General features: G+C 34.8%; 1 protein-coding gene across 1 annotated transcript in view; it reads left to right on the top strand.

Moving 5' to 3' along the window:
• Nucleotides 1-7,052: 7,052 nt before the first annotated feature.
• The window catches only part of LOC136029612 (zinc finger MYM-type protein 1-like), a 49,828-nt gene continuing 40,347 nt past the window's right edge, over nucleotides 7,053-16,533 (top strand). Inside the window, exons 1-2 of the mRNA XM_065708116.1 lie at nucleotides 7,053-7,076; nucleotides 7,861-8,128. Coding sequence (XP_065564188.1) covers nucleotides 7,053-7,076; nucleotides 7,861-8,128 — 292 coding nt within the window. The remainder of the gene's footprint in view (nucleotides 7,077-7,860; nucleotides 8,129-16,533) is intronic.

The raw sequence follows: 16,533 nt of genomic DNA, 5'->3' as shown, positions 1-16,533 counted from the left end.
TTCCAAGATTGGCCTGACCAGAGCTTTATAGCTTCAGAAAAAATGTGGAGGATTGACTGCTCATTGTTCTTTTCAGGAGCCCTAGATTTGTGTTTGTTTTCAAAACCACTTGGTCAGTGTGTTCATGGAATTTTAAACTATCATTCAATGGGACTCCTAGGTCTTTGCCACTACTAAAAGTAGGAAGCAAGACTATCAATGATGTTTTGCTGCCATATATAGTGTACTGGTACTGCAGATTACCATGACCAGAATGAAGAGTTATGCACTTTGAGATGTCAAAGGACAGAAGCCACTTATCTGCCCACGATTGAATTTGGTTAACATTGGCTTGTAGGCTACTGTTGTCTGCAGTACCAAATATCTTGGAGTTGTCAGCATAAATAGTCAGGGTTTTTATGTTTTTAGCTACCAGGTCATTGATGTTGATGAGGAATAAGGTTGGTCCAAGGACAGCTCCTTGAGGCACATCACTCAGAACTTGGCAAGGTGTTGAATTGACCTTTTATGTCTGTGGTAAAGAGACAAACCTTATGCATTCTGTCACCAAGGAAATCCATTAGCCATTCAGCTAGCTGTTTGTTGATGCCCACAGCTGTAAGTTTGGAGTGCAAACAACTTTGAGGGACTTTTTTGAAACCTTTGGCAATGTTTAGCACAATTAGGTTGACAGGAAATCCTCAGCCAAGAACCTGAGTAATTAGCTCATAATTTTTTAGTTGGCTGGTTTCAAGTGACTTCCCAGGAAGAAAACCATGTTTTTTCTCTAAGATAATGTTGTTGGAAACAAGATGCTTGAGAATTGCATTGTTAACAACTCTCTCTAAAACCTAAGCAACAGCAATTGTCCGGCTTATAGGTCTATAGTTTTCTGCCTTAGATTTGTTCCCCTTTCTGAGTATGGGTGTAATACAAACAGTCTTCCATTGCGAGGGAACAACTCTGTCGTTAGGAGAAAACTGATCAGATGACAAAAAGCAGCGAAACCTTGGAGGCTGTTTCCTTGAGCAATCTAGGGTGGATTCTGTTGGAACTAGCTGCTTTGCTGGTACCAAGGTTTTTAAGCCTCTTTTCCACCATAGGTTCAGTAATAACACCCATGCTCATGGGAGAAGGTATTTTGTATTTAGGAAGGGGTGAAGGCTCACTATCTGTTTCTGCTGTGAAGATGGAAGTGAAGTATTTGTTTAGTAGGGTTAATAGTTTCTGGCGGTCACTCAATCTCTTCTCTTCCATCATTAATAGTGAGGTGTTTAACACAGCGCCTTGCATGGTCTTTGCTGGGAAATCAATTTCAAAACTTATTTGGGTTACTCTTGCACTCATTGGCAAGCCCAAGGTCGAAATTCTGGTACTGTTGTTTTGTTAAATTTTGTAGTCTGTTCCAAGCTTGGATATACTTTCATAGTGACCAGACTTGTCCCTTTTCTTCCAGTGGTGCAGTTTCTGATTTCTTTGTCTTTTAAGACAGTAATGTCTTTGGTATGGGAACCAGTTTTTCTGTTGTGTTTCTGCTCTGAATCTTGGTGATAGCTGCCAGGAATTTCTCCCACTGGTCATTGACACTGCCCTGATGTAGTTCATCCTAGATAATGAGTTTTAGCTCCCCTCTTATTGTCTTGTACTTTGCGTAAACCCGTCTTTTGCATTTACTTTTCACCGGACATCTATAGGTGGTTATTTCTATGGCAAGGTGGCTGCTTTTTCTGACTGGTGAGAGATAGTTTACCTTGTGAATTTTATCTTTTCGGTTTACAAACATCAGATCGAATACTGTGGATTGTTGGGATGGGCAAAACCAAGTGGGTTGGTCAATTAGTTGGTAGGCAAAAAGGTTGTGTAAAATCTCAATGAATGGTCTGGCTTTGATGGGGCTATTGGCAGTTGAGTAGTAAGGGTACCCATCCTCCCAGATCAGTTCAGGGTAATTAAAGTCACCTCCAATAATAAAATCGTCTGTAAAGTTTTCAATAGCTGGATGGGAAATTAATGAAAGTGTTCTCAGTCTCAATGGCTGAGAGTGAAAACAGGCTTCAATAGGTACAAATCTGAGATAGCATTGTGCTGGTCTTCACCAGCAAACTCAAACCATATAGATTCAGCAGGGGCTGAATTTGTCTCACTGCTCAGCCCATATACTGCATGTGTATTTTTGATCAGAGCCAAAAATACTGCTTTTGTATCCTGTACAAGAAAGGTTAGAAACAACTTGGTAACCAGCCATATTAATATGAGAATCTTCTAGCTTTGTTCTTAGATTCATAGGACACACTTCTGTTAATAAAACCGGGTCATAGTCCTTTTGGTACAACAGGCTCCTAAGTTCCTGTAATTTGATTGTTAGTTGGTCACCATTAGATAGGAAAATGGAAAAGTCTGGACTTAAATGTTGACTCCTCTTTGTACCTGGTACCGGCTGATCCTCTTTGAACAGATCAAAGGGGGTAGCATCCAACTGAGATTTTTAGACATGGCACTAGGACTGGTGTTTTTGAATGTCAATGATGTATCCATTACAGTTGGGGATAATTTGTCATCACTTGAGAACACACAAGAACTTTGCAGTAGGTCTTGGACACTTTCACTTAGTCCTATAATATGCTCAGTGTAAGCAGACACACTATTTATAGCACTATATACAGGTCCCCCATTATGCAGGTTTAGTGCTGCATGGGTACCAACTGGGATTGGGGTGCTTCCCTAAGGCTTGGTTCTTTTTTTTTCATAATATGAAAGCCATGAATGGCTAGATTTATCCCCCTGCATCAGTTCTGGCTTTAAGCTCTTCTTCAAGTGTTTTCTGGCAGGCACTGTCTTCCCTTGACGCATTGTTTCTAAATTTTATTCCACCTTTCTTCTCAAAAGATTTCTGCTTTTTCAATGCAAAGGAACTAACCGTTAATATGACTGGTGGTGGGTGGCTACCTGATTGCGCACCATGGATCCCTCTGTAGTGTGAAGCAGAAGTCTTTGTACATTGGTTATTAAGTCACATTCTATACCAAAATCATTCTCTAGGATCAGAAGAATAGCTCTCCTATCATCCTGGGAGGGTGGTATACCATAAGCAATGACATTGTTTTTCTTATTCTCTCTGTCTTTTTCAGCATGAACACCATACTCTAATTTTTGTCTTAAGTTCAGCTACAGAGAAGAAACCTTAATTTACACAATTTGTCAAGCGTCATCAGTGCTACACCTACTTGCAAGAGATGATTCAACCACATTAACTTGTTCATGGATGGTTGTTTGCTAGGCTCTCAGACTTTCCTATGCAAGGGACTGGTTTATACTTTGTACTAGCGTTTTTTGTAGTCTCAGCAGCTGAAGCACAATGATGTGAAGCACTCTGGGGACTTGCTTTGCATACTGGACACACCCACCTGATACTGATTTTCTCCACTATTTTATTCACTAGTTCATATTCAGAGTCAGATAGTTTTGGGTAAGCTGGACAAACCCAATTTTCACAGTCATCACAGTTTGTTTTTGATAAACTCTCAGCTAAGTTTGCAGTGCACGTTACACACTTATCAACTCTTTTCTTAAGGCTTTGCTGTGTATGTTTCTGTTTTGGTGGCATTGAGTTTTCTATTCACACTAGAAGTATGTTTCCATTCACTGTTACGTATTCTATTGTCTGATTTAGATACTTTCAAATTCAGTGGGTAGTGCCACAAGAAGCAGTGTCACTTAGTCTGTGGTCCAGTTTAGGGATTTTCTAATTCAGTGGGTAGCACCACAAGCAGAAAAGAGCAATACAGACCAGACAAGGTTGACAATTATACTTCGACTATTTCTATATAAAAAGAGGCCAATGCTGGTTAACAATGCTTTCAGGTTAAAATCTGATTTTTTTTTCCCTTTACTGTGAACATATGGGAATGTTATATTTGGTCACTCAGTCCTTGGGAAATTACTAATTTATGCCTATCACTCATAACAGTATGCATTAACATCCTCAACTGATGTCTATCAATAGTCTATCAACAACAATAAGATCCAGAATTGTAGCATTAGTAATCATAAAAATAGTGGTAACATGCACATAATGCCTTTTAATTAGTTCAATCTTTCTGCTCAGATGCCCTCAAAGTTTCAACTTAATACTACAAGCTGTTTCTATGATTTTGCTTATATTCCATTTTAAGAACCTTCATGCATATAGTGTTTTAATTTAGTTGAAGCTCCCCAAAACATTTTCCAAAGGTATCACTGTAACACAATTAGTGTCATTAATTGCTGTTATTGTGGTAGTAGTTGTGGTAGTAAACACAGTGCTTTTTGTTTAGTGCAATCCTTGGGACATTCCTGATAGATTCTTTGAACAACATGCATGTACATTGTGTGTTTTGATTTAGCTCAACATTCTCTCAACATTCTCTCAACATTCCCTGAAGTTTTCATCCCAATGCCTGTTGTTTTAGCAGCAATAGTAGTAGGATCATGGAGATTTTGCCTGTTGGTTGGTTCAATATCCCAAAACAAGCCCTGTAAGTTACAAGTTCATACTTTTAAGCTATTGTTAAGATCTTTTTGACAACCTGGATGCAAATAGTGTGTTTTAATTCAGCTCAAATTCCACCCGAATATTTCATAAAATTTTCAGCTTTATACCCTTAGTCTTTGTGGTAGCCTTGTCTTAGAAGTAGTAGTTGTAGTGGCAGTAGTAAGAGTTGCAGTATCACTAATAGACTCTTGTGAAGGCTTTGACCTTGACATATAGAACAGAATCAACAAAGCTTGAGGTGTATTCTTTTAACTTCACTGCCATTTGTTGAACCAATGGGAGATCTGTTTGTAGACAAACATTAGTATCTATAAAGTGGTAGTTAGGTCAGTCCTATTCTATGCAGTTGAGACCTGACCATTGAAGGCATTTCATCTGCATGATGTGTGAATTTTAACCACCGGTGTTTACAAAAAATCCCAAGGATTTGATACTCCAATTGAATCTCAGATGCTGATGAGCATAACCATTGCTCTAACCCCCAGCCACAGCCACTATCGTCCAGCAGAGAAGACTGTATTAGCTTGGCCATGTCCTGAGAAGACAAAATGATTGAATCATTAGGCAAATGCTTCTAGCTGTTCCTCTGTCAGATTGGCACAGATACCTGGAGCATCAATTGAAAAATTGGTAGGCAACTGTCAGAAACAACCTTGATGTGATTGGTGGACTTCAGAAGTTTGGTAGAAAGCGGGCAATATGCTGGTTTAAGTTTTCTGAAAAGTTGGCACAAGATTGCAACAAATGGGAGTCAATCATAAGGTGTCTTCTAGATACCAGGTGATGTATTCACGTCTGGTCTTGCAGCAAGTATAAGTAAAAAGATAGTGTTAGTAGCAGTAATAGCATTAGTAAAACTACTCATAGAATTTGACAGCACTTTCCCTCACAAAACTTAAACAATTAGAATGTGTTGGCTCCCAAAAGCCAACTATGTTTTCATCCAAAATCTAAATCCTATTAAACTTTTTGTTGTCTTTTTTTTGCCACCTGTTGCTGCCAAAAATTGCAGATTCACATGAAAATCTTTTCAACAAAAAATAGATTGCGATTAATTTTTTTTAACTTGCATATGGTGCGTAAATTTCTTTTTTTTTCAATTTCCTTAGCCTTTCTCAACTAAAAAAAAATTAAAAATTATATTCTCAAATTTGGAAAACCATTATTTTTTGAGGGCGGGGGATAAATGCTTAGAACCAACCCTTATAGGCATGTCAAAGCATAATAACGACACTTTTTCCCCATGTAAGAAAGGCATGTTCCTCATGCCGTAAATTGGCATCATTACTGAGTTGTTGAAATCCTTTTGGGTTGCTAAAACATCGCCGTTTTTTGGCCCTCTTAGGCTCTGTATCATTACTGCCTATACTTGCTTCTGGCACTGGACTTGATTGTGACGCAAAGTTAGCAGGGGATCTCAAACTCCCCCATTCCATGCAGTTATTTCATCAGTGCCCTCTGGCCTTGGGGCCATCAACCCTTTTATTAATTCAAAATGTCGCTCCACTCCTTCCTGCCTTGTCTTTTTGATCCCTGTACTGCCTTTCCAGGTTTCCATTTTTGTTAGGCATTGTGGTGAAGAGTAATGTATGCCATCTTTTAAGAAAGAAGCAGAGACTCTACTCCAAAAGACAAAATTCACTGGTTTCGATGCTTCCTCCTGCTCTTGATGAAGAGCAACCGGTGTCTGAATGTGCTGCCTTGGCCAAGGCTTTTTATCATTAGCAGCAAAAAATAAGAATGTTAAAAAATAGACATTCATGAGAAAATCAGGGACTTGTAAAGTCAGCAATGGCCCAAATTAGGGAGTTAGGGACCTTCCTAACACCGAAAAACACCTTTTACTGTACAAGCTGCTCAATAGTAACCAAGTAGTAAAGCGACTGAAAAACCGAGGTATGCCGGTACCTGCATAGCATACAGTTAATCTTTAAATTACCTTCCTAGTACCACAACACGCAATAGTACAAGGTGTATTAACAAAATACGTGAAATTTTTGTTACCAAGGCATTGGAAACCGTTCTCTATGACTGTGAAGAAGTTTTACATCAATCTTATTATAAAAGTTTTACCAGTACCTCCTGGCGCATCCAAGAAGAAGATTTTTCCACCTTGGTTATCAACACAATGTATAATCTGATCATAAGTGCCACTTTGTTAAGACATTAACTTAGAAATATTTGTTTGTACATACGGCAATAAATCAATCATGTTGTAGCTTTGTTGAAGATCTAATTTTACACTTGTAGAAACAGTAGCAGTACAATTAGGCAAAGGCATTCCTAAATGCTTGAGAGGTTTGTTTGCCATACTTGAGCACAAATATTCAATCATAACTAAAACACATTTATAAATTTCTGCCGTAAAATCTAAGGTCATATCTGAATTCTCTAAGCCTATCCGGTGGAGAATATCCTCGGCCATTTGCGATTTTAATTTCTCCAAGAAATCTGTAGGAAACAATGCACGAATTTGACCTGGATTTGATGTGTTGCACGCGCGATTGATGCAGTTATCCCGGGTTTGCTCGTTCTCTAATAAATGCAGAGCTCAGCATGCACTTTGGTAAGTGTCATGTATAGTCCCGCCAACAGGTATCAAATTATCAAAGGACATCGAGCCGGGTACATTCACCAAAACTAGGTAAAGATAGAAGCATGCATCTTAATTGGGGTGAATCGTTTAGAGTCTTCCTATTGTGGTTTATTTGAAGATGCTAGATTAGCTGCCAACTGACTTGCCCCATTGGTATCATTTAATAACATCTACTTGTATAGTTTTTTCACATCCTTATGTATAGTTTTGTCAGATACATTTTGTTGTATGTTTATCGACTGCTTTTGCTATTACCTTTTATGCTTACCTTTCGCCGCCTGTAATGCTTTGCTTGTTGTCTATGTGTGTCATTTTAATTGCAGATCGGTTGGCTTCTAAATAAACTGACTTAGTCAAACCATATCGTTGAATACAATATGGGGTCAGGAAAAGAATAATCAATATGGACAGCTCAGCGCCTTCGCCTCGTTTTGACTGGGAAGTGGCCAGTCATGAGTCATGGAAGAAATTTGAACAACATGTACGACTAATTTTTGCAGGCTTCTTAAGTGGAAAAACTTAAAAGCAGTAGTGCACATATCTACTTCTCTGGCTTGGTGAAAGAGGACGAGATGTGTGCAGTACTTGGACACTGCAGACAGAAGAAACCGATAAAATCGCTTGCTACCTAGAAAAGTTCAAGGAACATATTTCACCATCAGTGAATTCAGTTTTTGCCCGCTACAAGTTCCATAAACGAGACCAAAGTGTGCATGAATTGTTGGAACAATATATAACAGCAATTTGTGTGTAGGTTAAAGATTGTGACTACCCAACAGCAACTGTTGATGACATGGTGAGAAACCTGATTGTTTGTTGGACTCTATCAACAGAAATCCGGGAGATACTTTTGTCAGAAGGTGGTACATTAGGACTATCAAAAGCCATTGAAATTGCTAGAGCCCACGAAACAACACAGGCACAGCTCTCAACAATGGGAGATGTTTCGAAAGATATGAAATTCAAACAGGAGATAGGTGCTCTGCAGAAAACAAATGTCGTTTGTGTTACAAATGACATCTGTAGTGTACAAATATCTATAGTGCATAAATATATATATATTTTTTTAGGGGACTTTCTAGGGAGTGAACATGCTAGGAATACCGCGGTCATTTTTTAGAATTTGGTCTTCAGATTTGATGTCAGAGACCAAATTTAATTCTGTAGATTTTTTAGCCAATGTTTTCACATCATCAAGATCCGTACTACTTTTTTCTTCAGTTGGTGGAAATTGGCACGGATTTAACTCAAATTTTATTGCAAGTGTTTCGTGGTGTTTTTGAATGAAGTAGATTTGGTAACCTTGGACGCTCAAAGTTGGTTTTGACCACCTTTTAAATACATCTGCAAAATTTTTGAATGGTTTGCGGATTCTAAAAAACGCGAATTCGTAATTCTCAGGGGTCGAAGAACAAGTGTAGTGGGCCAAAAATTTTTACATGGCTTAACAACCTTCAAGGCACAATTATGTTGATACTTGTGATTCTGAACTCTGATGGCTGTGTTTTCTTTTCCAAAATTAAAACACTTGATGTAATGTAATCCCACAACTCCAAGTGGTGAATGAAAACAATCATGTTTTTCTTTATGATGTTTTTTCTTGAGGCACGGGTCAAATCCTTGATTCAAATCCATTTGTATAGTTTTCTCACATCCATTTGTACAGTTTTGTCACATCCAATAGTAAATTTTGTCATATTTATCTGTTAGGTTTTGTCAAATCCATTTGAATAGTTTTGTCATATTCATTTGCTTAGCTTTGTCGCATCCATTTGTATAGATTTCTCACATCCATTTGTGATGGCTTGTCAGATCCATTTGTATAGTCTTGTTATATACATTTGTATAGTCTTGCCAAATCCATTTGAATAGTTTTGTTACATCTATTTTTATTGCTTTGTCATTTCCATTTTTATAGTTTTCGTCAAATCCGTTTGTATAGTTTTGTCGCATCCATTTGTATAGTTTTGTCACTTCTATTTGTATAGTTTTGTCAAATCCATTTGTATAGTTTGTCAAGTCCATTTGTATAATTTTGCCATTCAGTTGGATGACATGTCGTTTAGTTTTGTAACATCAATTTGTATAGTTTTGTCAAATCCATTTGTATTGCTTTGTCAAATCCATTAATAGCCTTGTCACCACATCCATTTGAATAGCTTTGTCACATCCAATTGTATAATTTTGTCACATCCATCTGTACAGTTTTGTCACATCCATTTTTATGGTTTTGTTGAATCTATTTTATGGTTTAGTCACAATCATTTGTATAGTTTTGTCGAATCCATTTTTATAGTTGTGTCAATATTATTTGCGTTGTCTTATCACATCCGTTTGTAAAGTCTTATCATATCCATTTGTATAGTTTTGTCACATCAATTTTTATAGTTTTTTCACATTCTTTTGTCACATTTATTTGTATAGTCTTATCATACATCCATTTGTATAGTTTTGTCACATCAATTTATAGAGTTTTTTCAAATTCATTTGTAGTCTTGTCACATCCATTTGTATGGTTTTGTCACATCCGTTTGTATTCGATTCATCCTTTTGTCTGCAATTTAAGTTTTTTCTTTCTCTTCTTTTCAGTATTTTCTTCTCTCAAAATGTTTTTATTTGTTCAATGGCTTTTGCTTTTACATGAGAAAGTAGTACTTCATTTTTTTCTTCCCCTGGTCGAAAGCGATATGGATTTAAATTTGAAAGCGTGAAATTTGTGAAAGCGAGTTAAATTTGTTGGCAAGTTCAAAATGGTATTTGTTAACTAGATATTTGTAATAACCAGATCTGCTTTTAGAAGGAGTGGCCGAGTTTTTGAATACTATAGAAAAGTCTTTGAATTTATACTTTTTACTATCGAAAACAAATTAACGTTCCTTAGGAGCCGAAGCGCAGGTGTAATTTGATAAAATTTTTGTAGTAAATGGAAAGAATTTTGCAAACTGAATTCGAGCTATAATAGTTTTTGAATCGAATCTTTCTAATCCTGGTATATTACTCCTTAAATAGTAGTGACCTACTACTCCGCCTTTTGTATGAAAACAATCGTGCGTATCTTTATGGTTACAAATGGATGTAACAAAACCAGCTTTGTCATATCCATTTGTATAGTTTTGTCACTTCCATTTGTATAGGTTTATCACATCCCTTTGTATATTCTTATCATAACCAGTTTTAGAGTCTAGTCATAACCATTTGTAGCGTCGTCACATCCATTTGTATAGTTTTGTCACATGAATTTGTTTAGTGTTGTCATAGTCTTATCATATCCATTTGTTCAACTGATTTGTATAGTTTTGTCAAATCCATTTTTATAGTCTTACCAGAGTTTTCTCACATCCATTTGTGTAGTTTTGTCGCATCTATTTGTATAGCTTTGTCATATCCATTTGTATCGTTTTTTCACTTCCATTTGTATAGTTTTATCACATCCCTTTGTATATTCTTATCATAACCATTTTTAGAGTCTAGTTACATTCATTTGTAGCGTCGTCACATCCATTTGTATAGTTTTGTCAAATCCATTTGTATAGTTTGGCCACATCCATTTATATAGTATTTTTGCATCCATTTTTATAAGTTTGTTACCTCCGTTTGCATAGGTTTATCACATCCATTTGTATAGTTTTATCATATTCTTATCATATCCATTTGTATAGTTGCATGCATTTATAGTTTTTGGCACATTCATTTTTGGAGTTTAGTCACATCCATTTTTAATCTTGTCAAGTCCATTTGTATAGTTTTGCCAGCCATTTGGATGATGTGTCGTTTAGTTTTGTCAGCCTTGTCATATCCATTTGAATAGTTTTATCACGTCCATTTGCACAGTTTTATCACCTCCATTTGTATGGTTTTGTCATATCTATTTTTATAATTTAGTCACATCCACCTGTATAGTTTCTTAAAATCCATTTTTATAGGTGTGTCACCTAAATTTGTATAGTTTTTTCACATCCATTTGTACAGCCTTGTCAAATCTATTTGGATAGTCTTGTCACATCCATTTGTACAGTTATGCCAGATTTATTTGTTTGGTTTTATCACATCCAGTTGTATACTTTTGTCACATCCATTTGTATATTCTATATGTTCTGTATAGTCTTATCTCATCCATTTGTTTAGTTTTGCCACATCCATTTGTATGGTTTTGTCACATCCATTTGTGTAGTTTTGTCGCATCCATCTGTATGGTCACATCCATTTGTATAGTTTGGTTACGTCCATTTGTATACTTTTGTCACATCCATTTGTACAGTTTTGTCACATCAATTTGTATAGTTCAATCATTTCATAGTCTTATCACATACATTTGTTTAGTCTCTTCCATTTTTAGTTTTTTCACATCCATTTGTATATTTTTTTTATATCTATTTGTATAGTTTTATCCCATCCATTTGTATTGACTTGTCACATCCGTTTGTATAGTCTCGTCAAATTTATCTGGATAGTCTTATCAAATTCATTTGATAGTTTTCTCACATCCATTTATAGAGTTTTGTAAAATCCATTTGAATAGTTTTGTCACATCCATTTGTTTAGCTTTGTCGCATCCATTTGTATAAATTTCTCTAATCCATTTGTGATGACTTGTAACATCCATTTGTATAGTCTTGTAATATGCATTTGTCTAGTCTCGTCAAATTCATTTGCATAGTTTTGTAAAATCCATTTGTATTGCTTTATCATATCCATTAATAGCCTTGTCACATCCATTTGAATAGTGTTGTCACATCCATTTGCATAGTTTTGTCAAATCCATCTGTACGGTTTTGTCACATCTGTTTGCATGGTTTTGTCATATCAATTTTATAGTTTAGTCACATGTATTTGTATAGTTTGGTCGAATCCACTTTTTATAGTTGTGTCACATTTATTTGTGTTGAATTTATCACATCTGTTTGTAAAGTCTTATCATATCCATTTGTACAGTTTTGTCACATCAATTTGTATAGTTTTTTCACATTCTTTTGTATAGTTTTGTCACATCAATTTATATAGTTTTTTCAAATTCATTTGTATAGTCTTGTCACATCCATTTGTATAGTTTTGCCATATCCATTTGTATGATTTTATCACATCCGTTTGTATTCGATTCATCCTTTTTGTCTGCAATTTAAGTTTTTTCTTTCTCTTCTTATCTGTATTTTCTTCTCTCAAAATGTGTTTTATTTGTTCAATGGATTTTGCTTTTACTTGAGAAAGTAGTACTTTATATTTTTCTTCTCCTGATTCAAAACGATATGGATGAAGGTAGAATTTGTTGGCAAGTTCAAAATGGCATTTTTTGACAAGATTTTTTTAATAAGTGGCCCAGTTTTTGAATACCATAGAAAAGTCTTTGAAATTATACTTTTTTCTATCGAAAACTAATTTACGTTGATTAGGAGCCGAAGCGCAGGTGTAATTTGATGAAAATTTTTTAGTATATGGAAAGAATTTTACAGACCGAATTCGAGCTATAATAGCATTTGAATCCAATCTTTCTAATCCTGGTATATTACTCTTTTAATGGTAGTGACCTACTACTCCGCCCGTTATATGAAAACAATCGTGCCTATCTTTATGGTTATTTTTCTTGAAACATTGAGCTTTGCAAAGAGGACAGTAATAAGAGCAATAGTAATTCAACATTGTGTTTCCTGATGCTGATTGATTTTCAAATTCATTCAGTATATTTTTCATTATAGTCTCTTGATTTACAAGAGGTTATTTTAAAGGTAAGGTGCAAAGAGGACAATAATATGAGCAATAGTAATTCAAGATTGTGTTTCTGGATACTGATTGATTTTCAAATTCAATCTGTATATTTTTCATTATAGTCTCTGGATTTACAAGAGGTTCTTTAAAATAAGTACCTAACAAATCATTTTCGAATTCTTTTAGCTGTAGTCGTTTAAAAGAAATTTTTATTTCTTCAGCTGAACAAGTCAGTTCAGAATCATAAGGTATTTCTTTCGCATTGAAACTTTCCTTTAGGTTAGAAAGATATGAATCAGCAAAAAAGCTTTTTCTCTTGGTGGAAACTTTTGAGAAAACACTGTAAAATGTCCATTTTTAAATCTTGCAGTTGTATAGTCTTATCCCAACAATTTTTAGAGTTTAGTCAAAGCCATTATTTATTATTATGTAAGAATTAACTACGCTTATTCACTATTTGGTCCCTGCGTCGGCAGTCGGCCCTGCATAGTCCCTGCAGTGAATTCTTGCTGCGTGATTCGATCTCTGGGTCCCGTATTATCGAGCTAAGGTCAAATCCACTGCGCCAACACAGGTCTCGTCAAGTTTATTTGTTTAGTTTTGTCACATCCCATTGTATAGTTACATCCATTTGTATAGTTTGGTTACATCAATTTGTATAGTTTGTCATATCAATAATTTGTATAGTTTTATCAAAGTCTTATCATATCCATTTGTTTAGTCACATCCATTCATTACTCATATCCATTTGTATAGTTTTTTCACATCCCTTTGTATATTCTTATCATAGCCATTTTTAGAGTCTAGTCACATCCATTTGTAGCGACGTCACATCCATTTGTATAGTTTTGTCACATGAATTTGTATAGTGTTGTCTTGTCATTATCATATGTTGTCTTATCATATCCATTTGTTCAACTGATTTGTATAGTTTTGTCAAATCTATTTGTATTGTCTTATCAGTTTTCTCACATACATTTGTATAGTTTTGTCACATCTATTTTATATAATTTTGTCATATCCATTTGTATAGTTTTGTCACTTCCATCTGTATAGTTTTATCACATCCCTTTGTATTTTCTTATCATAACCATTTTTGGAGTCTAGTTACATCCATTTGTAGTGCTGTCACATCCATTTATATAGTTTTGTCAAATCCATTTGTATAATTTGGTCACATCCATTTATATAGTATTTTTGCATCCATTTTTATAGTTCAACTGATTTGTATAGTTTTGTCAAATCCATTTGCATAGTCTTATCAGAGTTTTCTCACATCCATTTGTATAGTTTTGTTACATCCATTTGTATAGTTTTGTCACATCTATGTCTATAGCTTTGTCATATCCATTTGTATAGTTTTGTCACATCCCGTTGTATATTCTTATCATAAGAGTCTAGTCACATCCATTTGTAGCGTTGTCACATCCATTTGTATACTTTCGTCAAATCTATTTGTATAATTTGGTCATATCCATTTTTATAGTTTGCTTGCATCCATTTTTATAGTTTGTTACCTCCATTTGTAAAGGTTTGTCACATCAATTTGTATAGATTTGTCATATCCCTTTGTATATTCTTATCATAACCATTTTTAGAGTCTAGTCACATCCATTTGTAGCGGCGTCACATCCATTTTTATAGTTTTGTCACTTGAATTTGTATAGTGTTGTCATAGTCTTATCATATCCATTTGTTCAACTGATTTGTGTAGTTTTTTCAAATCCATTTTTATAGTCTTATAAGAGTTTTCTCATATCCTTTTGTATAGTTTTGTCACATCTATTTGTATAGCTTAGTAATATCCATTTGTATAGTTTTGTCACTTCCATTTGTATAGTTTTATCACATCCCTTTATATTTTCTTATCATAACTATTTTTAGAGTCTAGTTACATCCATTTGTACCGTCGTCACATTCATTCGTATAGTTTTGTCAAATCCATTTGTATAATTTGGTCACATCCATTTATATAGTATTTTCCATCCATTTTTATAGTTTTGTTACCTCCATATGTATAGGTTTGTCACATCCATTTGTATAGTTTTATTATAGTCTTATCATATCCATTTGTATAGTTGCATCTATGTATAGTTTTTGGCACATTCATTTTTAGAGTTTAGTCACATCCATTTTTAGTCCTGTCAAGTCTATTTGTATAGTTTTGCCAGCCATTTGGATGACGTGTCGTTTAGTTTTGTCACATCCATTTGTACAGTTTTGTCACATCCATTGGTATAGCTTTTTCATAATAGCCTTGTCATATCCATTTGAATAGTTTTATCACTTCCATTTGTACAGTTTTATCACAGCCATTTGTATAGTTTTTTCGCATCCATTTGTATAGCCCTGTCAAATCTATTTGGATATACTTGTCACATCCATTTGTACAGTTATGCCATATTTATTTGTTTGGTTTTGTCACATCCAGTCGTATAGTTTTATCGCATCCATTTGTATGTTCTGTATAGTCTTATCTCATCCATTTGTTTAGTTTTGCCATATCCATTTGTATGGTTTTGTCCCATCCATTTGTGTAGTTTTGTCGCATCCATTTGTATGGTCACATTTATTTGTATAGTTTGGTTACGTCCATTTGTATAGTTTGGTTACGTCCATTTGTATAGTTTTGTCACATTCATTTGTACAATTTTGTTACATCAATTTGTATAGTTCAATCATATCATCGTCTTATCACATACATTTGTTTAGTCTCAACCATTTTTAGTCATTTCACATCCATTTGTACAGTTTTATCGTATCCATTTGTATAGTTTTATCCCATCCATTTGTATTGACTTGTCACATCCGTTTGTATAGTCTTGTCAAATCTGTCTGGATAGTCTTATCACATTCATTTGATAGTTTTCTCACATCCATTTATACAGTATTGTCACATCCAATAGTAAATTTTGTCGTATTCATTTGTATGGTTTTGTCAAATCCATTTGAATAGTTTTTTTACATCCATTTGTTTAGCTTTGTCGCATCTATTTGTATAGATTTCTCACATCCATTTGTGATGACTTGTCACATCCATTTGTATAGTCTTGTAATATGCATTTGTATAGTCTCGTCAAATCCATTTGCATAGTTTTGTCACATCCATTTGTATTGCTTTATCATATCCATTAATAGCCTTGTCACATCCATTTGAATAGCTTTGTCACATCCATTTGTATAGTTTTTCAAATCCATTTGTATAATTTTGTCACATCCATTTATACAGTTTTTTTGCATCCATTTTTATATTTTTTTTACCTCAATTTGTATAGGTTTGTCACATCCATTTCAATAGTTTTGTCATAGTCTTATCATATCCATTTGTATAATTGCATCCATTTATAGTTTTCGGCACATTCATTTTTAGAGTTTAGTTACATCCATTTTTATTCTTGTCAAGTCCATTTGGATAGTTTTGCCAGCCATTTGGATGATATGTCGCTTAGTTCTGTCACATACATTTGTATAGTTTTGTCACATCAATTTGTATAGCTTTTCATGTCCATTAATAGCCTTGTCGCATCCATTTGAATAGTTTTATCACTTCCATTTATACAGTTTTGTCACATCCAATAGTAAATTTTGTCATATTTATTTGTTTGGTTATGTCAAATCCATTTGAATAGTTTTGTCATATCCATTTGCTTAGCTTTGTCACATCCATTTGTATGGATTTCTCACATCCATTTGGGATGGCTTGTCACATCCATTTCTATAGTCTTGT

Source organism: Artemia franciscana, chromosome 7 (assembly GCF_032884065.1).
Source record: "Artemia franciscana chromosome 7, ASM3288406v1, whole genome shotgun sequence".
NCBI classification, from domain to species: domain Eukaryota; kingdom Metazoa; phylum Arthropoda; class Branchiopoda; order Anostraca; family Artemiidae; genus Artemia; species Artemia franciscana.
This window is presented reverse-complemented; position numbering and strand designations above follow the sequence as displayed.